This window comes from Lissotriton helveticus, chromosome 7 (genome assembly GCF_964261635.1).
Source record: "Lissotriton helveticus chromosome 7, aLisHel1.1, whole genome shotgun sequence".
In the NCBI taxonomy this organism is placed as follows: domain Eukaryota; kingdom Metazoa; phylum Chordata; class Amphibia; order Caudata; family Salamandridae; genus Lissotriton; species Lissotriton helveticus.
Window position 1 is genome coordinate 761,850,248 of NC_136068.1, and position 24,874 is coordinate 761,875,121.

Below are 24,874 nucleotides of genomic sequence, written 5' to 3' on the forward strand. Positions count from 1 at the left end.
CTGGTGCCTATGGACCGAACATTGATTACCCAGAGTTTTTTCATGATATATGGGCAAAAATTGTGACAACGGGTTGTGATACTGTCATCTAGGGAGGGCATTTTAATGCTATTTATTGTGATGAACTTGGCAGATTAGGCTCATCCCACATGTTATACCCCAGTTCTAGTCATGCCCTTAATTCAATTATTTCAGGCTGACAATTGTTGACATATGGAGACATTTTAGTCCTCACACACAAGAAGACACCTATATTTCCACACAATACAACTCCTGGACCAGTGGTTGGTGTCCGGTGATTTCAAAATGTGGACAACAGACACATAACACCTTCCCAGGACATTATCGGACCATTCCCCCTGTACCTGCACAGTAGCCTTCCCGACTTCCATTAAACAGGAATTCACATTGAGACTCCCACCTTACGCCCTCCTTAATTTGGCATTCCATGACGATATTAGAAGCGACATTGTCGAATACTTTTCTTTAAATTTGGGTTCCGTCTCTTCTCCCTCTGTATTATGGGAAGCTTTTAAAGCTGTTATAAGGGGGAAATGTATAGCTCGTCAATCAGGTGTTTTGAAGGCAATCCAGGGTACACTACACGAGCTAGAAACTGAAATCAAAGCCCTTGAACTGCAATATTTTGACAATAATGACCCCTCACTCTTAGCTCCCATGCGTGAGAAACTGTCTGAATTCAACGATGACGCCACTAGAGAGCTCAGATTCCTTGGGAAATATGCCACTGCTAGGAGATAGGGCGAAGGGGAATGTCCCGGAAAAACACTTGCGAATCTCCCTAAGCCCTCTCATTGCTCTCCCTACATTACAGAACTGTCAGGTGATATCGGCACGCCCATTAGGGGCGCCATTGAAATGCATGACTATTTAGCCCAATTTTACTCCTCGCTACACACCACTGCGACACCGCAAATAAACTCTGAGCTCACCGCTTATCTAGACTCTCTGGAGCTCTTATGGTTTAGTAATGCTTACAGAGAATACTTAGATGAGCTTTTTGCAGAAGACAACATACTGCAGGTCATAAGAAGTCTTCGATCAGATAAAGCACCGCTCCTTGATGGTCTGACGACTGCTTTCTACAAAACGTATGCTTCACTGTTGGCGCCTTATCTTGCGGCAATGTTCTCAGAATCCTTGCAAAGTGGTGTTCTCCCCCCGAAAACTAGGGAAGCAATCATTTCTACTTTGCTTAAAAGAGGAAAATCTACCAACAAATGTGATTCATACAGACCCCTTTACCTCATACACATAGACAATAACATTTACACGAAACTCCTTGCTAATAGACTGCAACCCTTATTACCTTTAATAGCTAGGCCTGTCCAATTTGGGTTTATACCTGGACGCTCCAGATCACATAACCTAAGAACCTTCTTCCCCATCGTACACCAAATAGATCCACATACACCTGCCCTTGAAGCCTTTTCCGACGCCACAAAGGCCTTCGACTTTCTTGACCATCCTGGCCAGGCTAGGCCTAAGCCCCTTCCAGATTAAGCTACTATACTCTCAACCAGTTGCAAGGTTACGCACAAATGGTTTGATATCTGCTCCATTTAATATCACACGTGGCACCATTCAGGGATGCCCTCTGTCACCCCTCCTGTTTGCCATTGCAATGGAACGCCTTGCGGCAAGAATCAGGCAGCACCATAAAACATGTGGCTTGGATTTTCCTACGAGAGATGTCATCATATCGCTATATGCTGACGATATTACCTTGTATATACTAGACCCTTTGGATAATCTAAACCCTGTCCTTAGAGAACTTACCAGATTTGGCAGCCTCTCTGGTGTGCATATTAACTGGACTAAGTACACCTTCTTACCACTTACACCTAACTTTGTCACCTTTGAGCCTGACTAACCCATCCAATGGGCAGACAGCCCCGTTCGATATCTGGGAATATGGCTCAGTACTATACATCCAAGAACTCTGGGACATGAACTTCGGGCGCACACTGGCATGGCTAGAGGAGAAAATAATTGTCTGGTCTAAACTACCCTTATCCATAGCTGGCTGAATTGCGATTGCCAAAATGATTGTGTTGCCCAAACTTCTCTATTTATTCACTAGTCTTCCGTTACAACTCACACAATCTTTTTGAGAGGAACATGACGCACTTTACACTATACATTTCCCGCTCCACCTCCATCTCCTCCAGCCCTTGAATCAATGCTTACAAACTCATCCTCAGTTGAGTTCATTACAACAGTGTACAGTGGCATGCAATGATCCTCTCCAACCACACACCCGAAAGCCATAGCTAGCTGGAATGACGACCTGGATGAGCCATTATCAGAGGTCGAATGGCAATTCTGCTGTGGACAGCTGGAGATGCTCTCCCCTAATTACAAACTTCCCCTCATACATTTCAAAAATTAACATCGCAACTACAGAACTCCCCTGCAACTCAAGCGCATGGGTGTCCGCCCTGAAGCAAACTGTTGGAGGTGTGCATCTCCAAATGCTTCATTTCTCCGTATTGCTTGAACTGTTTCGACATCACGCACTCCCGGAAGGAATTCCTTGAATCTATCAATGAGATCCTGGCGACTCACTACACCCCCACTCCCAAATTATGCCTGCTAGGGTATGTTAAAAAAGCCCCACCGGACCATCGCATGCTTCTTGCCATGTTACTACTCCTAGCTAAGCGCTGCATCGCAATGCACTTGGGCAAACGCACACCACCTGCCATTAAGACCTGGATCCTGGACACCAGGTTCTGTCAGGAACCATTAAATGTGTATTGGGAATTACTACCCCAAGCATCTAGGCCGAAAGACATTTGGGGTCCCTTTTTGACTTTATTTCTTTTTTATTTTTACAAAGTTTTATATAGCGCGAACTTGACCCGAAGGTATCGGGTATCAGAGCGCTTAACATAGCACCAGTTGCGTTACATGAGGATACATTCATCATTTATTTTGTTAGGCATCGGGAGATTAAATGATTTGCCCAGAATCGCAGGCTGTTCAGCGTCATTGCCGAGTCTCGAACACTGTTCCCCAGATTCGAGGTCGACCGCCCTAGCCGTTAGGCCAACTCCTCTCCCCTTGGTTATCAGCTCGTAATCTGAGAACTGTACATGATCGCGAGACTTCCGCCATTTCTCACCAAGCGGCGCCTAGTGAACATGTTTTCACCTCATGAGTCATTCCTTTTACAATCTTCATATTTCTCCTGTATTTTTTCTCCCATAACTCTAGCCGTAAATCCACCTGCAACGTATTGTGACCTAAATGTGAATATATGAGGTTTTATCTCGAATATGTAATTAATCATTGTGATGCTTCTACTTTGGTTTCAATTTTCGTTTGTTCAGTTACAAAAATGATTTCATACTTGTATTTTCTGGCATCACATGATGCGCTACTGACTGTCTGTATATTCCAAAATGCCAATAAACAAAATAAAACAACATTTATCAGTAACACTGTAGTGCATCAAGAATGCACAAAGGCGGGACAGGCTCCTGAGTCAAAGGCTGAGACTTCACCAATGGTCCAACTGTGAGTGATTTGTCTGATTTCTGGTGCAGGCGCCTTTGCTCGCCATCAGACAGATGCCACTGTCTCAGGCTGTTGCTCTACCTGAGGGTTGGCATTTTCTTTACTAAACCAGTAGTGAACAATAGGCTGTTATTCACTGTTGGCATAAAAAAAATATATTATTACCAAATAAGGAGGGTGGACCTCTGACACCTAGAGGGCTGATACACCACTAGTACAAAGTGGGTCAAGTACTGAGCCTTAATGGACGCCCGCTAGATGTGGAGATTGTCTGATGTCTTTGAGTCCCAGCTGACAAAGCTGGAGTGGTAAGAGTAGAAAAGTAGAAACAGTTGAGGGAAAGGCCAGTGATGCCTACTGAGTCTATTGTCGGATGATCAACTGTGTTGAACTCAAAAGACTGCCAATGGGCGATTAGTTGATTGTGATGTGTAGTAGTAATGAAGTCTTATAAATGCAAGCGTATTGCTTCTGTGGAGTGGAGGGTCTGGAAGCCTAACATGAAGGGGTTGAATAGACAGTGTGAGGAACAGGAGAATGTTAGACAAATGAAGACCAATCGTTCCAGTATCTTGGAGAAACAGTGGATTTAAAATACTGAGCAGCAGTTTGAGAGAGTAGGGTTTTTAAAGAAAGGTAAGAAAACAGCAGATTTTACATCTGTTGGGTATTTTGATTGTGAGTGTGAGAAATTGGGGTGTGGGCTGTGGTCAAGCGACTGCCACAATCACTAAATTGACCTGTGCTTAACCCTGGGTAACTTGGCACAAAAAGCACTCAGGCTTAACTTGGGGGTTATGTGTGATCTATTTATGCAGCACACAAACAGTAATAAAGTGACAAACACAAGAAGAAAAACCCCCACACCAGTTGAGAGCAATAAAGTCAATTTTAATAAATTATTTTACACAAAAATAACAAACCCCTCCATCAGTAGAATCAGAGTTATGGATTTTTAAAGTTTTTAGTAAAAACCTGCCCCTAAAAAATCATAGCAACAACTGCAGACATCTAGTCGCGAAAGACATGGGGTCCACGAAGTGGAATAGGCACGGCCAGTGCTTAGAAGAATTTTCAAGAAAAATGTTCTGTGAAGTATAAAGTTCAGTTGGGCAATGCTGCAGGCATTTTGCTATCTGGGTACTTTTAGCACTACACCAAGGGTCCAGGACTGGTAGGACTACACATGAGTGTTCAGAACTCACTCAGGCTGGGTCCAGGTGCAGGTTCAAGATGGTGGAGGCCTTTTATGTCCCTGTGGCTCTGAATAGGATGCCAGAAAACTAGCCTTTGGAGTCACTCTGGTAGTCCTGGGTCCAGATGGAGATGCGGAGCTCAAACAGCAGACCTGGCATCTGAAAGCTCAAGACAGGCTCCAGGCAGTAAAACAGTCCTCCATGTATAGCATAGCAGTCTTGCAGAGTGCACAGCAGGTCACAGCAGCAGGCATTCCTCTGAGAGTTCTTTTGCAGATCCAGAAAGTGAAATTAAGGGCCTAGGGGCCCCACTTTTATATCTGGAGCCTCCTTTGAAGTCTGAGAGCAGTTTCTAGAAGTTTCTCTTTGAAGTGCTTGAAATGTGTTTTCTCCCCTGCCCTGGCTCCAAGCTGTCTGGAGATACAATATGGAGATGACAAGTTCTTTGTGTGAAGGAAGAGCATAGCCTACTCAGTTGAATCTGGGGCTGTGCCCAGCTCCACCCCCATTCTGCCAGCAGATGACCCATTCAGGCACACCTAATTGCTCTATTGTGTGACCGTCTGGGAGGCATTCTCAAAGTCTAACAGTTAGTTACACCAAGTGATGTGACCCAGGGGCGGCTGCAGACTCCAAATGGCTATGGGCAGGAAAATGCCAACTTACTAAAAGTAATTGAAAACCCCCCAAAAAGGGGGGACCTGGTTCCGTTATGCCTTATGCTCCTAATATTTTAGAGCAATAAACAGACCACTATCTTATCTGCTTGAATGGAATTTTTATTAGACCATTCCTTTTTTAAAAATTGCTCTTGTTATATTTACCCCCCAAAATGTTTTAATTGCATCAGAAGTAGAGAGACATGCAGTTTTCAAATTAACATACAAGACATAAAAAATACTTATGACAATTCACAATAGACAACATATGCAATACTTATATACAAAAACATTTATGTACAGCAACAGTTGACGTTTGCATTATAACATTGAAGGCAAAAGCAATCTTATCGCTGTCTTGCTTTTGGGGCCAAATATATGCCAAACACGGGGAGATACTTAGGGTGTGTCCGTGGGGTATACTATTCAATACAATTCCCTCACAAACTGCAACAAACGTATTCTAATTCCTCCATGTTGAAAAAGTGCCAACGCGTTTCAAGACCCAGTCCACTGGTACCGGGACTCTCATCAGGGCTTCATGTTAATGGTCAGCAATTTCTAAAAAACAAAAATGAATGATGCAAACTTAGCATCAATAAACTGTGACCTCTCTCATAAAGCACGCTTACTTAAATATTGTGTACCTGATGGTTTTCAAACAGAGCTGCTGCTCTGACTTGTATTTACGTAGTAACCAAATTGACCCTCAAAGGCAATTCCTGCAGGGTGCCTCGTGTTTAGTGCCGGTGAAGGTTTCTACGAAACATTAAAATGAAACAACCAGTTTATGGATGTGTCTATTTCAATATGTTTAAATACATAAACATTGAACAAATCTACTGGAAAGGTCAAAAATGTACCTTCCATACCGTCTCAAATCACTCAGGAGCAGGCATATATTTCCACAGTACCTGTCTCCCTAAAACCGGGGACACGTTACTGAAGCCACAAACTTGCCAACATTATTATAAGCATGCTTGAATGTGGCCTGAAGCGCACTTACTGTTTTCAAATCTTAGTGCATCCGTGATCTATATCCGATGTGAACCGCAAATTCACTATCATGTAGAGCATTCCCCAGGAGAACACTTCCTGTATTTTTACCCTATGGATCATGGGAAAGTTAGTTTTGGCCAATCACATTGTCACTCAGATTCCATTGTTGGCAGGACTAAAACAGTGCATTATGGGACATGTAGTTCCAAGCTATGCTTTTGAGAGTTCTGTCATCCAATTCAATCCAGTTTCTGCACTATTAAACTTTAGAATTAGGTAAGCTTCTTTTTGTAACAAAACAATATTTATGTCTATCAAACGTTTGGTTGTATCTAGAACTGGCAATACTGTCCACTTGAAATCTCTTTCACTGTGTGAGTTATCAATGAAGTGTTGCATCATTGGCGCAGTAACAACCTTCTTTTTAATCCTGGAGCGATGTTGTGTAATGCGTTGGCTGATCTGTTGGTTTGTCTTGCCGATGCATAAATAACATTCTTGGATTTGCAGTTAGTAAAATCTGAATGACGCCATTTGGTGCCTTTATGTGAGAACTCAATCCCTTCTATGTAGAGTCACATGCAGCACAAGTGCCACATTTGTGATGTCCCTCAACTTGCTTTAATTGCCATTGTGTCCTCAAATTATGTTTAATTTGCGATGGAAAAATATCAGCTCTTACGATCTGCTGGCCAATGCTCCTATTTTTCTTCATGGCAAAGAGTGGTTTTGGGAATGGGCAATCCAGATTTTCCAACAGGTGCCAATTTTTTAACACAATTTGTCTGAATTTATTAGTATCTGGACTAAAAGTTGTAACACAAACCAATCTTTCCAATGGTGATTTGACTTTCTTTTGTAGCAGATCTTCCCTAGTCGTACACCACGCTCTCTTTATTGCATGCTTGAGTAGTTTCTTAGGATATCCTCGCAGGATCATCTGTTCCTTAAAAATGTCTGCATTCTGTTCGTAATCAGATTTTCTTGAACAGTTGCGTCATATCCGCAACAATTGACCATACGGCAAGTTTTCTTTCAGGCTCCTGGTGTGGGCACTTCTATGATGTAGAATGGTATTTTTATCAGTAGACTTCCTGTGTAATGTGGTTGTCAGTCTTTTCTCATTGGGGGACACCTTCACATCAAGGAACGTCAGGCTTGTCTTGCTGGTGTTCAAGCTGAATTATATATCCTCGTGGCACGTGTTAAGCTAACCATAAACGCTTTCTAACTCTTCCTTGAACCCCCTCCATAGACACCAAACTCATCTATGTAGTGCAACCATTGCGCGTTTAAGACTGGGCAAGGGGATATATTGCCATGTCGAATTGGCAGTTTAAAACTTTATTCAGATTGGAATGGCATGTCTGGGAAAGGTTTTTTAATTTTACTTAAGTGGGTGGAATAATACGTGCTGCAAGCCTACTAGTAGCATTTAATGTACAGTCCCTTGGTATATGTATACCATACTGCAAGGGACTCGTAGGTAAATTAAATGTGTCAATCAGGTGAAATCCAATTTTACTATGTTTAGGGGAGTGATCACAAGCCATTTAACATTGGTTAGTAGTAGTAGGAGTCCTCAGGCCGCCAAAAACTAATTTCAGCAGAAAAATGAAGGCAAGTAGGTGAAAGATTTGTGGAAAGACCACGCTAAGACTGACATGTCTAGCAGCGAGTTATATGTTTTATTATTTTATGTTGATTTGCGGAGTGCACTTATCGCCTGTGAGGGTATCAAGGTGCTTGAGCAGTTGAGTAGGAATATGGTCCCAGCAGACTTATTGAAAGAGCCAGGTCTTCAGCTTCTTGCAGAACTCTAGAAGCAAGGATGTGTTGCGGGAGTATGTTCCTTGTTTTGGGGGTGATGAAGAAGAATGAGCAGCTTCCTAGTCTACTTTTGTGGATGCGGGAGGCGGGTGTAAGTTAGAGTGAGGCTGAGCATAGGTGCCTTACAGGGCTGTGGAAGTAAATTGTAAATGTAAATGTGTTGGACTTGTAAAGCGCACAGCTGCCCGTAAGCGTCCCGGCGCTTGCTTAGGGAACCCGTCCTGGTATTCCCCTGTGAGAAACCCCGGCAGGGTGTCCACAAGGTGAAAGCCAGGCATCCCGCCGCGAGGGGCCGTAGTGGAGATTAAGCAAGCTATTGCCCAGAGTCGCAGAGTGTGACCCTGTGAGTTGAGTAGGCACCAGAGCGAGAATTGTCGAGGCCGTGGAATTTTGGGCCCGAGACCCGCCGAGGCGGGGAATCGAACCCTGGTCCACGGTCGATCTCAGCTTCCGGGTCTGCCGCCTCTAACCACTGAGCCACGCTTCTCCTCCAAGTGTATGCAGCAGTTCAGGTATGCTGGTCCAGTGTTGTACAAGGCTTTGTAGGTGTGTATGAGGAGTTTGAAATGGCTGTGTTTGTAAATGAGGCGCTAGTAGAGCCCTCTGAGGTGAAATAAGATGTGGGTGTGGCATGGGAGGTTGAGATTGAGTCTTCTGGTGGCGTTCTGGATGGTCTGAAGTCCGTGCAGGAGTGGCTGGGGATTCCGGCATGGAGTGCATTGCCGTTGTCAAGTCTGCCTGTGGTGAGAGCTTGCGTGATGATATGTCTGGTGTTCTGCGACAGCCTCTTGAAGATTTTCTGCAGCTTTTGCAGGATGTGGAGCTCACTGCTTTGACTTGGGCATTCATGTTGAGCTTGTCGTCCAGGATGATCTAAAGATTTCAGTTGTGGTCAGTGGGTGTTTGTGTTGGTCCTAGTTCTGTCGGCCTATCAGTGGCATCCCACAAAGTGTTTCCAAAAAACAGTGCTTGGGCCATGCTGCAGTTAAACTTCCATTTTTTTTGACAGAGTTTTATATAGCGCGAACTTGACCTGAAGGTATCCGGTATCAGAGCACTTTACACGAGCACCAGTTGCGTTACATGAGGACACATTCATTTTTGTTAGGCACGGGGAGATTAAGTGATTTGCCCTGAATCACAGGATGTTGTGCATCCTTGACGATACTCAAACCCGGTTCCCCAGATTTGAGGTCAACCGCCCTGGCTGTTAGGCCACATCCTCTCCCTCAATTAGAATTAGTTTGTTCTCTTCCTTTTTGCCACCATGGTCAGACAGTTGGTGAAGTTGATCCTGGTGGTGGTTCTTTTGTCTGTCAGGGAAAGGATGAGTTGGGTGGCGTTTACATAGGAGATGACGGTGATGCCTTGGGATCGGATAGTGTTATGTAGATATTGACCAGGCTCAGGCTAAGGCTGAGGGAAGAAGCCTGAGGGACTCTGCAAATTAGTCTCTTTGACTCCAACATGAAGGGTGGCAGTCTAACTCTTTGGGTTCTTCCCATGAGGAGGGAGCAGATCCAGTTAAGTGCTGGCCCTAGGATGCTGATCTCCTGGAGACTTCTAATGAGTGTTTTGTGGGATACTGTGTTGAATGCTGCTGAGAGGTCGAGCAGGATGAGGGCGGTGTTTATTCCTAGTCCAGAATAGTCCTCATGTTGTTGGTGGATGTGGTTAATAAAGTTTCTGTGCTGTGGTTCTTTCTGAAGCCTGATTGAGTGTTCTCCAGTAGGTGGTGGAGCTCCAGGTGGTTTGTGAGTTGTTTGCTGATGGCCTACTAGTTCACTTTTGCTGGGTTGAGAAGCAGGGATAAAGGACGGAAGCTGATCAGTTGAATTGGGCCGGCAGGAGGTTTCATAAGGAGTATGTTGACTGTTGCTTGCTTCCAATCGTCCGAGCCAGTGGCGGAGGCGATGAAGGCATTGATGATGTGGGTGAGGGCCTTGCTGATGCACAGAGGTTGTAGATGTGGTGGGGACATGGGTCTGTTGGGACCTTTGAGTGGATGTTCTCAAATTCTTGAGATAAATTGCTGCACTTAGGTTTCTTCATTCATAGTGCATGTTATCACTCAGTCTCCTGATGAGTGAAGAAGCTAATGTTGAATACTACCAGTTTTACAGAATTTCACCTGTGCTTTGTGTTTGAAATTGTGTGTTTTATTCTCCTTTATCTCTAACTTTTCTCCATTCCCTCTCTCTTTTTCACATTTCTGTGTTTCTTTCTTCTTTTTCCTTTCATTCTCCCATTTTTTCCTTTTCTCCTTTCCATCACCCCTCACCTTTTCTGCTTGTATTCTATCTGGGTTTTTTAGTAAACGTTTATTGTATAATTTATATTAAAAGGCAATCCAGTATGTTAAAACAACCTATCAATTCCACTGAAATATCAAAAGGTGTTGACATCATTCATCAAACTTTACATGAACTCTATTAGTAATGCTTAATACTGACACCTAATATCGCTTATTTACATTCTGCCTTCATATGTAACTCTACGAGTCATCGAAATGTAATTACACAACCAGTTGAATTAATAAGGGACCGTGTACCTGCTTGTTACAAGTGTGGTTTCAGACGTTAGCGTCTCAAATCTTGTAGAAAAGGACATGAATAAAGGATACGTCCTACTGTTTCAGAAGATACCTTACTCAAATAGCATTGCCTGTTATTGTCACCACTCTTCTTCCAAGGCCCTTCAAACTGCAACAGTGAAATACTAAAAAGTCTAAAGCGTAAAAAGGCTTGTTTTACCCACGTGCTTAGATTAGAATTTAGGTAAGGTTGTCTCTTATTTGTAAAAGTTAAATATTTATAATGAGAAAGCTTTAATATTGTTACAGTCAGTAAATCACTGTCATATGATACCGTTTTCATCTTTTTAATCAACAGCTTATGGGTCATTTTAGGGATTGTCACTAGTGTTTGTATTTTTTTTGTTTGTGTTCTAGCTTCTCCCATTACCTTTTACTCCATCCCCACTCTCCTTTTTCTTCTCTTTCCATTTTCCCTATGATTCTGCTGTTCTTCTAATTTCATTTCCCTCTCCCCCTTTTCTCATTTTCTTCTCTCCTTTACTTGGATGCTTTTAATCCTTTCTTTCGCTTCCTTTTCTCAGTTCCTTCGCTCCTTATTTTCCATGTTTCATTCTTTCCTTTTCTCCTTTCTTTCTTTATTTCATGTCCTTCTCTCCCCTTTCTCGTTCCTTATTATTCTCTCATCCCTTTTTTTTATCCCTTTCTTACCTGTCTTCTTTCTTTGCTCTTATTTTCTTTTCTTCTTTCCTTTTACCCTTCCTCCTCTCATTTTCCTTCTTTCCCTTTTCTAATTCATTCTATCACTCTTCTCCTTTCTTTCTCGCATTCCCATTACTTCTCCCCTTCCCTCCTTTGCTTCTGTCCTTTTTCTTTTGCATCATTTTATTTATTCCTTCCTCTACCCCCTTTTCTTACTTTGCCCTTTCTTCCATCAATATTTAAGTTGCTTGGTCTTTATTTCTCTAACACTCGCATGCACCAGATGCATCTTGTGGTAGCATGAGAAATGCCATATGAAGCATGCAAATATCGTGCTTGCAGGATGAAACTAGAAAAAAATAAAGACAGTTTAAAAAAAAAAGTTGCTTGCCTTTTATGTACTCTAATCTAATCCATGCATTATGGAGTAGCTTGTTTTTTAGGTCTCGCGACCTATCGATGCGCGCATGCGCATCGAGCGGAGCGAGAATTCAAGTAGCGAAAATCATCATGAAACCACCAGCTTTTTGCTGGCGTTTTCATGAAGTTCACGTGAACCACGTGTTCAAACATGAACGCGCATCAGCCTCCCTCCATTTGCCGCACAGCACATCAAAGGGCTTCGCCCAGCGTGCGCTCTGCGGCTTCTCGGCTTCTTCTCCCCTAATTACGCCGCACACAGCCTTCCTTGCATTTCTCCTCCCCCTCCCCAGCCAGCTTCCCTCAGGCCGTGTTCCCTCATCCCTCGCACCCCCTCCTCCTTCAGCTTTTTATCGAACAGGTTTTCTCAAGCTTTGGAAAAATAAACAGCATGCCGGTATGGTAAAGAGATCAGCCCCCTGCCTTTTATATGCAACATCTTTAACATTGGCTCTGCTTTCTGTGCGTGTGATTAAATGTAGCATTCTGAAAGGCCCGAGTTCTGAGAGCGACATAAATCCTTGTCTCGCAGCTGCTGCTGGACTCGGGAAACATGTGCATTTTCTTTTCAAGCAGCGGCCATCAGACCCTCCCAGCGGGCCGGCGCTGGAGAGCACCTGCATCTCTTCATTTACTTCCAATAACAGTCTCAGCCGCGCAGTCACAAAAATAGCAGCTCCCTTCAGCTGGACGGACATTTTGCCTGTATGGTAAAGAGATCAGCCCCCTGCCCAAACTGCTCAGTCTCGCAATCGCAATCGCTCTCTAGCGCCAACCTCACCGTCAGTCAGAAAAACATTCGGAATTTACAGGTACTCTACCCACTAGTATATGTAGTACTTTATACTTACTACAATTCCTATGTGATTTTATAGTTTACCCTTTTGTATCTCTTCCTTGAGTTACTCTACAACTTGTACATTTACACAAAAAAATTCTGTTTGTATCTCTTTCTTAAGTGACTTTACAACTTGGACATTTGCAGTTTTTTGTTTACATCTCTTCCTTGAGTGACTTTACAACTTGTACATTTGACATTTTTTCTGTTTGTATCTTTTATTGTAACTGATGTAACCCAAAGTCCTTATAACGCAACTGGTTCTTTTGTAAAGCGTTCTGACACCTTCGGGCAATGTTCGCGCTATATAAAATATCATTAAATAAAAACAAGCATTGGCATTGCCAATAGGTCTCGCTTGTGGGACCTTATAAGTATTTAGTTTTGCAGCACAATATCCGATTATGCAACAAGGATATTGTGCTGCAAAACTAAATACTTATAAGGTCCCACAAGCGAGACCTATTGGCAATGCCAATGCTTGTTTTCATTGATCTGAAGTGAATGGAGACCCTGTCGGGGTATATGCCAGAAATGAGGGAACAGCTGAAGAAGGAAGTTGAGCATCTGAGAGCCTTGTGCATAAGGGTAGAGGTCTGATGTTTGATTGGGATAGGATATGTACTTCTGGAATGAGTGTGAGGATTTTGTAATATAGTTTGAGACTGATGCAGTGGCAGCTGGCACAGGTAAGAGCAGTGGGGTGGTTGGGGAGTCGATGGCATAGGTAAATTTAAATAAAAAATGTGCAAAAACACTTACCTTGCACTCGCTGAAACTGGACTGATGATCAGTGGGACTAGGCTTTGGTAGGTTTAAATGACTAATGCTGGAGACTGGCACAGCCTGCCACCCTTCAGGCACCAGACCTACTCTCGGATCCTCACATGTATTCATGGACCATTTCACCGTCCAATTTATTGAATAGAATGTGTTCTCGAAATCAGTCATTGCGTGGCACATTACACGCAACAAATGGGGGCTCGATTCCCCATGAGTGTATGTGTGTGTGATTTTCGAATTGAAAAAGCCAAAGGTCTTGCATTTTGATCAGATAATCATTCCGAAAGTCAGAAGTAATTTCATATGTTAAGAAATATTCTTTGTGTGTAGGACGCATGTCATCTATTAATAGCGTCTGAGCGTCATACGTGAGCCCACGTGTGTAAGTCAGCGTTGGATTGGGAACGCGGGCAATGCCAGAGGGGCCAGTATCTGAATTCCAGCTGTGGGCTGCTTTTTTGAGCTGCCTGGGGGATGATTTGGGCGGTTTCTGAGTTGTTCAATGCCGCCAGCAGTCTAGTGGGTGCCTGAGTGGCCTTTCTAGGGGCAGATGGGTGTCCATTACCTCCCTTTTATCAACGAGCAGAGGTGTCACTCCCTTTTTCTCTCTGGCCCTGCCCAATAATATATGCATATTGAGCGGGGCAGGGGGCTGAGAAGAGAAATGGCCTCCCTTGTTTTCAGGTGTTTCACTGGTGTAAACTAATCAGTGCATTTTTTTAAACCCCCACCCCCTTTTTTTTTTAAATATAATTTCGCTGAAGCAGTCGGAAAGGCAATATGCAAATGAGGGCCACTTTTTTTTAGCATGCCCAGGCCGATTGTTAATCCCAGTCCAACCCTGGTGTAAGTCATCAGCTTCCTTAGTAGAGGGCCGGAGGAATATGTTGGGAAACCTCTTACAAATGAGCAACTTGGACAATGCAAAGCCTTAGCAAGTGTAAGGTACATACTAGAGTGACCAATCGTCCGTAAATTTCACGGACTGTCCGTATATTGGACCTCACGTCCGTTATCCATGAGGATCCCTTTTACGGATGCCTTTTGTCTGTTATTTTGGGCCTGGCAGAGAGCAGAGCTGTTTCCCTCCGAGAGGCCTCAGCTCCCAGCTGGGGCCGCCTCGCACTCCTCTAAATACAAGAGCAGCCTCACCCCGCCCATTGTCATTCTAAATGCGTAGTGCACTATGCAATACAAGGACCAGGCGGGGATGCACATGGCAACACACAAACCACTCCAGCCTGGCTGGTGCCACCACCCTCGCTTCAGCGCCATCCACATGTTCTTTTCCAAGAGCATGGGACAATGTCCGCTTTGTAATCGGGTGCGCGAGAGGCACAAGTTGAACACCCGCTATTTAAAATGAATATATCACGTTTCCATTCGAGGGAGTGAAGCATACAGATCTGTTGTTTATTTTATGTTTTTTAGACAACGTAATTTCGTCTTCACTATATTTCAAAGCGCTGGAAGGGCATTTTAATACTTATTTTACGTATCCCCATTTTAAAACTCATGATCCTGAGTACTACCATGCAAATGCTCAAAACGAAATACAAATAAAACCCTCAACAGAAAACTGAAAGAAGTATGAAAAGGTGGGACAAAAAGCCATGCAGATGACATATTATTTGTTTATGTTCATGTTTTGAGTTATAGAGATTCCCTGTGTCTGAACCCCAATACAATTACGTAGCAAAATACTGATAAATTGTTGCATGTCAATGTCCATTCAGCAGTTCATCAGTAACCATATAAATATATTAGCATATGATATGAGGTACCACAAAAAGACCTGAACAGTTGCTCAAAGCTGCGTGCACACCGAAAAACCATGAAGTGAACGATTGTCTCAACCAAATATATACTTATTTTGACTTGCACTTAAGTAGTTGTCTATTTACTTACTTACATATCACGCAACCTCCTTTGATAATTCTGTAAAACTGACCTTTTGTTCCAAAGATTTGTCCTGAATTTTGACCTTCTGTTCTGAATTTTTGTCCTGAATTTTGACCCTTTCTCCTGAATTTTTACACTCACCTTCCTGAATATGCACCAATGCCAGTTGGTCACCCTAGTACATACACTAACATGATTGACCTCTGGAATTTGTAAATATTTGTCAAATACTCTTGGAGATCTTGAGAATCAGTTAACCAGTCATATATCTCTGCAACGCTCAGGCATGCGGTACACATTCCTGCATCTGTAATCATCTTCACAGGTAATATTCTACACAAAGTAATGTTTGTGTTTGGGTAACCCTACACATCAAGGCCGGTAAACAGGGGGAGCAGGAAAATGTTCACTCAAGCCGGTTTCCATAAAGCATATCCTTCTGCCATTGTTGAGTGTCAGATATGCTAATTATTACTTGCACACAGTGCTTAATTTGCAAAAAAATAAGTACCAGAGCTCTCGTCCACTGCACCTCGTACCACACATTGCCCCTGCCAGCACCACCAATGATAGTAACAACATAAGTACTAAAATTCACAGTCCTACAAGTGTGACAGTTCAGACTACTTCAGGCCCTCACAGCTATAAGAGTGGCTTGGGTGGCTGGTAATATTAATGTTGATGTATGTTCAGTTAACAATTAACTGCTGTAGTCGTCTCTAAATTAGCCAGACAGCGGCACCGTGTGGCAGGCTGTCACGCCCCCTTTGCTGAAAATTAAGAGCCAATGTTGAGCACCGGAAACCACCTGTTCAAATTGAGCACTGCTTGCACATTTAAAGGCAAATTCGTTTATGTTCCTAATGTACACCACCTATTATAAAACAGAACAAAATGTGTGATCAAAAAAGGTTCAAAGTATAGAGTTATTTTAGAGTTTTGGAAACTATTCATCTGAGTATATGAGGAAATAAAAACGAAATGATACTGGGCACGAAAGCTGATGTATCAAGTTAGCTTAGCTATTAAATATAAAAGAGAGCAAAGAGTAGACGTTTATGGTTTGTGCTCACACTTGATTTTGAGGGTGTTCAGTTGGCTGACTTGTGATTAGCATTTATGGTTCAATCTAATCTTTTTGTGTTTTTTCTCCTCTAGGCGCCTATCATAAGGTACTGCCTTACATGATAATGGGGAGCCTGACGGTGGCAATGGCGCTTCTCATCATGCTTCTCCCAGAGAGCTTTGGAAGGCCTCTTCCTGAGACAATTGAGCAAACACAGAGTGTTAGATTGTAAGTGGATTGCGCAAAACCTCCTTAGTACTGTTCCATGTGTATGAACTCGGTTTGATAGCATGCCTATGAGCATCTAGTTAGTTAATAATCTAAGTGGATCCATTGAACTAATTGTGCAAAATTGCCAGAATTTGTGCAGGTTTCCAAATGATGTTGCTATTGAGTCCTTTGCGCGAGACTGCAAGTATTGTCTGCCGTGGTAAGACTTGTCGATCAGATAACTCCCAGTTTTGCAGTGGCTAGCTTAGTAGGTTTCACAGACTGTTAAGAAAATTAATGATCAAGATGAGCGGGTCAAAGGCGATCACGTGCAGTGGTGCTTGCTAATAATGCATACTCCCAAAACCAGGCATGGCGCTGAGTACTTCCGGTCTGACATTTGGCAGTCCCATCATCATTCAATTCCTCTTATCAAGACTTTTTTAATTTATCAGCAGATGTTATTGGTACTGGACTTCTTTCACTCACTCCAGTCTATGCCACTCCTCTATACACCCCCTTAACTCTGCACAACTCTACTCTAAGCATATTCCAAGTTACGCAACCCCACTGTGCGCCACTATACTCTATTCTATTCCACTCTTTAGCACTTAATTATATGCAGCTCCCGTCTACACTACTCAAATCAAATAAAACCAAAACAAGCTTTACTCGGTATATACAATATATCCATAAAAGCATTCTACACAAAAACAATTCTTCATAGTAAAAGATTTCTAAAAATGTTAACATATTTATGATTCAAGGTAGCGGTTTCCTATATATAAATGTTCTAATTAAGACACAATAATTATTGTAACATGTCCTCACGATAAACAGTAAAAAACTAAAATATGTACATTATGTCATAGATACTCAAATTATCACTTAATATAATTCTATTAGCTTGGCTCAGATAGAAAGGTATTGCAATAATAAAAGGAATACAATAAAATACAAACAGAACATAAAACTATTCAGTTTCATAGCTCAACATTTCCAGATGAGAAAGATCCTTTCTTCTCTTTATACTCATTTGGGTAAAGAGAATGACCACATTACATGTTGTTACATTTTCCAGATTACATATGTGATAAAAGGCGGCTTTATAAGTATACAATCTGTTATATATAAATGAGGGTTGTTAAATTGATTTTCTGATGTCCCAATAAAAATTACAAAAAAGTAAAAAGTGCAGTGTGGTCTGGAAAGAATTACCATCACACAGGCACTTGGGTAGATTGGAACTCCACATTCCCATTGTGGGGAATACAATCTGAAAATGCAAAGTGCTCAACCTTAATCTTGTTAAATAAAATCAATGACGTAAATTTCTTATAAAAATAAGATATGGCTGAATACCCACTGTAATCGGACCTTCACAGAAGGATCTGACTAATGATTTTGTGTATTTAATTCAACCTCTCATGCAGATTCCCTAGATACCAGTAGTCTCCTTTTTAGCTCCCGTTTACTATAAATCAGAATAGTCTTGGGGTCCTGGAAGTCGAATGCCACGGTGCACTCCGTTTAAAGACTATAAATATGCTGTAACCATAGTATTTTCCTGCAGTGGTCGAGTGTAAGGCAATCCATTATTACATCTTTAGTGAAATGCGTCTCATCTGCAATCCATCTTTAAGCAGCCATACTGATCACATCACTAATGTACGGTACATTTTTCTCCTTATGAGCAATATATGTAACCGTTGTATTAGGTACTGCTAACACCCTTCTTAAAAAACAATTTTCAAGGGTTTGTAAAGATGAGACGTTTGCCCTACCCCATAAGGCTCCGCCATAGCACAGCCCAGTAATACACTTACTCCCATATAGCTTAAGGAGTTCGCGTATTGATTTATTGCCTATTTTGCGGGAAAAGCTGGACATAGCCTCACTTGATCTTGTAAATGTAAGTTTGCATAAATCAATATGCATACTCTATGATCCATTTCCATTAAAAATTAACCCCAAGTATGAAAAAGTAGATGTCCTTTCAATGGGTACGTGATGACTTCTATTCTTAGCTCCAAGTTTCCCACAAGTCATGACTAGGGTCTTACTCAGATTTATTTTAAGATCTTTTCCAGTCATGAAGTTTGTGAAATGAGCTATCAATCGTTGGAGGCCATTTGCAGTGCTGGATATTAGGACTGCATCATCTGCTATAATAACACTGGGGTTATATGCTTACCAACAAGGGGGGCGTCAGCCTTTATACTTTGCAATTAAAGATCAATTCCATTAATATATAATGAAAATAAAAAAGGCGCAAGAACACAGCCTTGTCTAATCCCACTGGTAACTCTAAAGTGTGTAGCACATTCACCGTTCGGGCCATAGCGTATCCTCGATGTTAAGTGGGCATATATCTGTGATAGATAGCTGATTATATCATGTGGGGCACCCATCCCTTCCAGCGTTTGCAATAACTTTGTGTGATTGACTAAATCAAAAGCTCTGGTAAGGTCGACAAAACAAAGATGGAGTTGGCCTTCCTTGGCGATAGTGTATTTCCCTATTAAAAACTTGAGATTAGCGCACTATTCAACTGTTCCAATACCCCTTCTGAAACCATACTGGGCATCAGTTAAGATGTATTTTTCTTTTGCCCAACATTCCAATCTGTCTAGCATAATTTTGGCCATAAGTTTAGATGTAAAATCAAGAAGGGATATTGGTCGGTAGCATTTTGCGCTTCCCATATCTGCTTTTTTGCAAATAGGGACGATCATGCTTTCCGCCCAAGTTACAGGCAACACCCCACCAGTGATAGCATTAAAAAAGTTAACTAAAATAGGGGACCAGAAATCAACGTTATGCTTAAAAATATCGATAGGAACCCCATCTGGATCTGTGGCTTTACCACTCGCACTGTTTTTTAAGGAAGTTTTAATCTTCTCTATAGTAATAGGTTCTATCTTAGCAATATTTATTAGGATAAAATTACAACTTCCGTCCGTCTCAGTGAACTCTTGTGTAGGATTTAAAATATTTTCAAAGTGTATCAACCATTCCTCAGGAGTCACTAATGTTTCAACTTTATCAGATGTATTATCCATAAAATGTGGTTGGACTATTGTTTTCCAAAATAAGATTGAATCCTTAGTCTCAGCTGCTTGGATCAAACTATCCTACACAGTCTCCCTAATTTCTGTATTTCTTAAGTTTAAGGCTTGCAGAGAGATACGATTGCCATACTCGTCTCCATAACCGCAGAACAACATAGGGAGTAGCCTCAGGAGGTAAACTGAGGGAGACCTCATGATGTCTCTTAGGTCGTATCACTTCTTCAGTAGCTAAATTAGGTTTTCTTTTTAAGCTATTTTGTAGATTGCTGACCCTTGGTTTTACAGCTCTCGGTACTTCCTCTGTACAGTTCGCCAATGTTGGATAAGTTTAGTCAGTTTTCACCTCGATTACAGGGATTTGGTCAGTTCTTGACCATATTACTACTAGTCGTGGCCTTCTGGTGCGTGTTCGATGACAGTAGATCTGTAACAGGTCCTGTTAGGTGGAGAATATCTCTTTGCACTTGTTTAATTTCCATAGTGACACGTCTTTCATTGTTATTAACTTTCCCATATAATTTTTTGAACATTGTGTCAAAGCCTTGCATATCCAATTTTGTACTTTTCCCCTTTTTAAGTTTGTTTTTTGGGTTAGAATTTTGTGAGGTAGTATTTGTATTTCCTGTGTACTGTTTACTCTTTTTCGCAGGAGCGGCAATCTGATCAGACGCGTCCGATGCTGTAGATATTTCAAGCAGGAGTGTTGTTACACATGGACCCAATTTAGTGGGCCAATCCACATTTATGATATTAGGACTGCTATCCTTTTTACTACTACTAGTGTCATGTACTTCCTGCTCATAAACAGATTTGTTTTCATTTTCCCGACCCTGATCCTCCACAGCAGAAATTACCTCCCTTTGGGCCGCATTTAGCACCATCTTTGTAGCTGCCAATTGCTCCTCCTCTTTGACTATCTCGTTGTTAATGAGACCCATGGCACTTTTCAAGTACTTAGTAATTGGTGCATTATTGTCCACATGCTTTACTGTGCTTAAAGTCAGTTTATTTTGTCATTTTTGTGAGGTACACTCTAAAAGCTGTGTCTAGAATAAAATATTAAGAACCCCAACCATTTTTCAGTTCTTCAATTTACAGGACCAAGGTGTGTGGCCCACCCGCGATCAGTGTCGAGCATGCCCGCGTGCGTCCCGTGTTGCAGGAGCCCGGTCGCGCTTAAGAGCGCCGCGGCCCCGGTAAGGTAGGCGGCTCCTGCCGCTGAGCATTGTGGGCTCTGAAGCCCATGCATGGCAACCTGTGAGGCACAAAACAAAGACTCCCGTACACTACTCCATTCTGTGTCACTCCTCTATATACCTCTCCAATCTACCACACTCAACTGTACGCTATTACACTCTACACCACCCTACTCTACTCCAAGCCACTCTTATATACACCACTATGCTACTCCATTCTATGCTATTGCACTGTACGACACTCCACTTTACACAACTCAACACTATCCCACTATATGCTACTCCACTCCACTCTACACTACTCCACTATATGCTACTACACTCAACACCATTCCACTCTACACCACTCTACGCTGCTCCACTGTATGCTACTCTTACAGCACTCCACTCCACACCACTACACTCTAAGCTGTTCCACTCACGACACTCCACACCAACCCACTCTACCCTATTCCACTCTAAGCCACTAGACTCTACCCCTCTTCACTTTACAACACACCACTCTATGCTATTCCACTCTACTGCTCTCTTCTATATGCCACACAAATCTACAACACTCAACTGTACGCTATTATACTCTACACCTCCCCACTCTAAGCCACTCTAATATATGCCACTTCTCTCAACGCTATCACACTGTATGACACTCCACTCGACACTATTTCACTATATGCTACTCTACGATACTCCATTGTATGCCACTACACGCAACACTATTCCACTCTACACCTGTCCACTGTACGCTACTTCACTGTATGCCACTCCTACAACACTCTACTCTACACTACTACACTCTAGGCTATTCCGACTCACCCCACTTCACTCTACCCTGTTACACTGTAAGCCACTAGACTGGATCCTACTTCACTCTACAACACTGCACTCTACGCTACTCCACTCTATGCCAGTCTGATCTACACCACTCTAATCTACAAAACTGTAGTGTACGGCACTCCATTGTATGGTACCCCACTCTACACCACTCTACTCTACACCACTCCACTCTACACCACTCCACTGTACACCACTCCACTGTACACCACTCCGCTTTACACCACTCCACTGTACGCTAATCCACTGTATGCCAATACACTGTACCTCACTCCACTCTCTGCCACTCGACTGCACACCACTGCACTCAACATCACTCTAAGGTACACTATTCCCCCTGTGCAACTCCACTCTACGCTGTCCAGTCTACGTCACTCCACTCCAGGGCTTTTTCCACTTTAGTTCCTAAGCTTTGGAACTCTCTCCCCCTACCCTGGTGGGACAGCCCTCTTTGGCATGCTTTCGAAAAGAACTCAAAACCTGGCTTTTTCGAGCGGCAAATCCGTAGTCATGGATTTGGTGATTTGAGACCTGTTTAGCCTGATTGTTGTTTTTATCTGGCGCCTTGGGCTAAGTTGCGCGGTACTAAGTCTCCCTTCATTCATTCATTCATTCATTCACTCCACTGTACCCCACTTCACTCTAATACACTCCATTCTATGCTATTCCACTATATGCACCTCCTGTCTACGCTACTCTACTCAATGCTACTTCACTCAATGCTACTTCACTCAATGCCACTCCAGTGTACACTCCTCTACTGTACACTATCCCACTGTACGCCACTCTACTCTGTGCCACTCCACCCCACTCCACTCTTTGCCATTCAGCTTTACACTATTCCACAGTACGACACGCCACGCCACTCTATAGCACTCCATTGTACGGCACCCCACTGTAAAACACTCTACGCAACTCCACTCTATGCTAGTCCACTGTATGTAACTCCACTCTACCACGCTCCACACTATGATATTCCACTCTACGCCACTCAACTGCATGCTATTCCACTGTATGCCACTCTACCCTACACCACTCCATTGTAGGCTATTTGACTCTATGCCACTCCACTGTAACCTAATCCACTCCGCTGCACTACTCAACTGTATGCAATTGCACTCTACGCCACTCCACGATATTCCACTCTATGCCACTCCACTTTACCCCACTTCACCGTACAGTCCACTCTGATATTCCACTATATGCCGCTCCACTTTACCCCTCTCCACTGTACATTGTTCCACTGTATGCCATGCCACTCTATGCCACTCTGATCAATGCTATTCCCTTGTATGCCATTACACTCTGCTCCACTCCCCTGCAAACCACTTTAGCGTATGCTATTCCACTGAAAGCCACTCCACTCTATGCTACTTCACATTACATCTGTAGACTGTATGCTTTTCCACTTTTCGCCACTACACTCTACACCACTCCAGTCAACGCCACTCCACTGTAGGCCACTTCACACTGTGCCACTCCACTCTATGCTGTTCCACTGTACTCCACTCCACTTTACCCCACTCTACTTTATGCTGTTCCACACTATTCTACTCCACTCCACTTGCTGCTTTTCTACTATACAGCACTACACTCTATTCCACTCTTCTCTACATTACTCCACTCTATTCCACTTCACTCTACCCTATACCTGTTAAAAATGCCACTCCACTCTACCCAACTCCACTGTACTCTGCTCAACCAAAAAGGCACGTGGCTCAATGACAGTCTCTATTCGATCACACTATACTCCACTCTATAGCACTTTACTGCACAAACATTTACTCCCCGTTAATGTGCGTCTACAGCACTCTACTTTATTCTATGCTACTGTATTACACTCTACAACACTGTAAGCAACTCTCTTTACACCGCTCAACACCACTTTACTGTATTCTACTCTAAGACTGTACTCCACTGTACTCCTCTGTAATCCACTACAGAACTGTATTCCGCTCTACTGTACAAAGGTCATTGCCACTCCACTCTGTGGCATTGTTCCAGACCCTATTCTACTCCACACCACTCCAATTTACAATACTATAATCTACTATATTGCCCTCCACTCTATTAAACCCAGATCAGTTGACTGGGGGTGAGTGCTTGCAATGTTCAATACTCCGTCCATCATCCCCTTTGGTTTTGCTTTGTTCGCCCTAAGTTGGCAGGGTATGCCCAGACGTGGGTCCCTTGCTCACTTTGCCACTGGATTCAAGCTAGCCTGGCTAATGACGGCTGATTAGCCAGAAACCGGTAGCAGGATGCTTGTTTCCGGTCCAGGGAAGACATGGCTTGGCAGGTCGGGCTGGACTGTTCCCATGAGGCACAGGGTCAGACTGATTTGCATATGGCCATGTCTGAACTGGGATGGCGGCGTGAGCTAAAGAATGATGATGGATTAAATCCAGATCAGTTGACTGGGGGTGAGGGCTTGCATTGTTCAACACTCCGTCCATTATCCCCTTTGGTTTTGCTTTGTTCGCCCTCCACTCTACGACACTTCCCGATACTACAACACACAGTCCACTCCACTGTACAACACACCACTCTGCAACACTTTACTCCACTGTATGCTGTGCCAATTCACTCTACTCAACTGCACACCACTCTGCTCTTCAACCCCTAATCCACTCTATGCTACTCCACTCCTCTGGACACCATTCAACTCTACTCAGCTTCACAGCCCTTTAACCCTCTCTATGCCACTGTATGATAGTCCACTCTACACCGGATGTATGACATTACAACGCATGCTTTTACCACGCATGCCTTTACAACGCAGTTTTTACAACGCATGCCATTACAACGCATAGCACTTTGGGGTGCAGGATAGTGAATAGTTTAATTTACTATTCCAACTCCAGTCCCCGTGGATAGTAGGTAAGGTGTTGGATAGTAAATTAAATCTATTCCCTATCCTAGAGCGCCCCCAGCGCAATGCGTTGTGTGACCCTCCTGACTCGCTCAGAGGCGGTCGCTCCCCACGCTCCCTGGCTCCTGGTATCGTAGCGCTAGTACGCTCCCTCTGTTCATTGCTGCTAACAGCTGATTTGCGCATCGCTCGCTTTGCTGGCATTGTCAATTGTAATATTGTT

General features: G+C 43.0%; 1 protein-coding gene across 1 annotated transcript in view; it reads left to right on the forward strand.

Moving 5' to 3' along the window:
- Window positions 1–24,874, forward strand: part of LOC144769119 (solute carrier family 22 member 4-like) — a 460,827-nt gene that overhangs the window by 406,669 nt on the left and 29,284 nt on the right. The window contains exon 9 of the mRNA XM_078653119.1: window positions 16,564–16,699. Coding sequence (XP_078509245.1) covers window positions 16,564–16,699 — 136 coding nt within the window. The remainder of the gene's footprint in view (window positions 1–16,563; window positions 16,700–24,874) is intronic.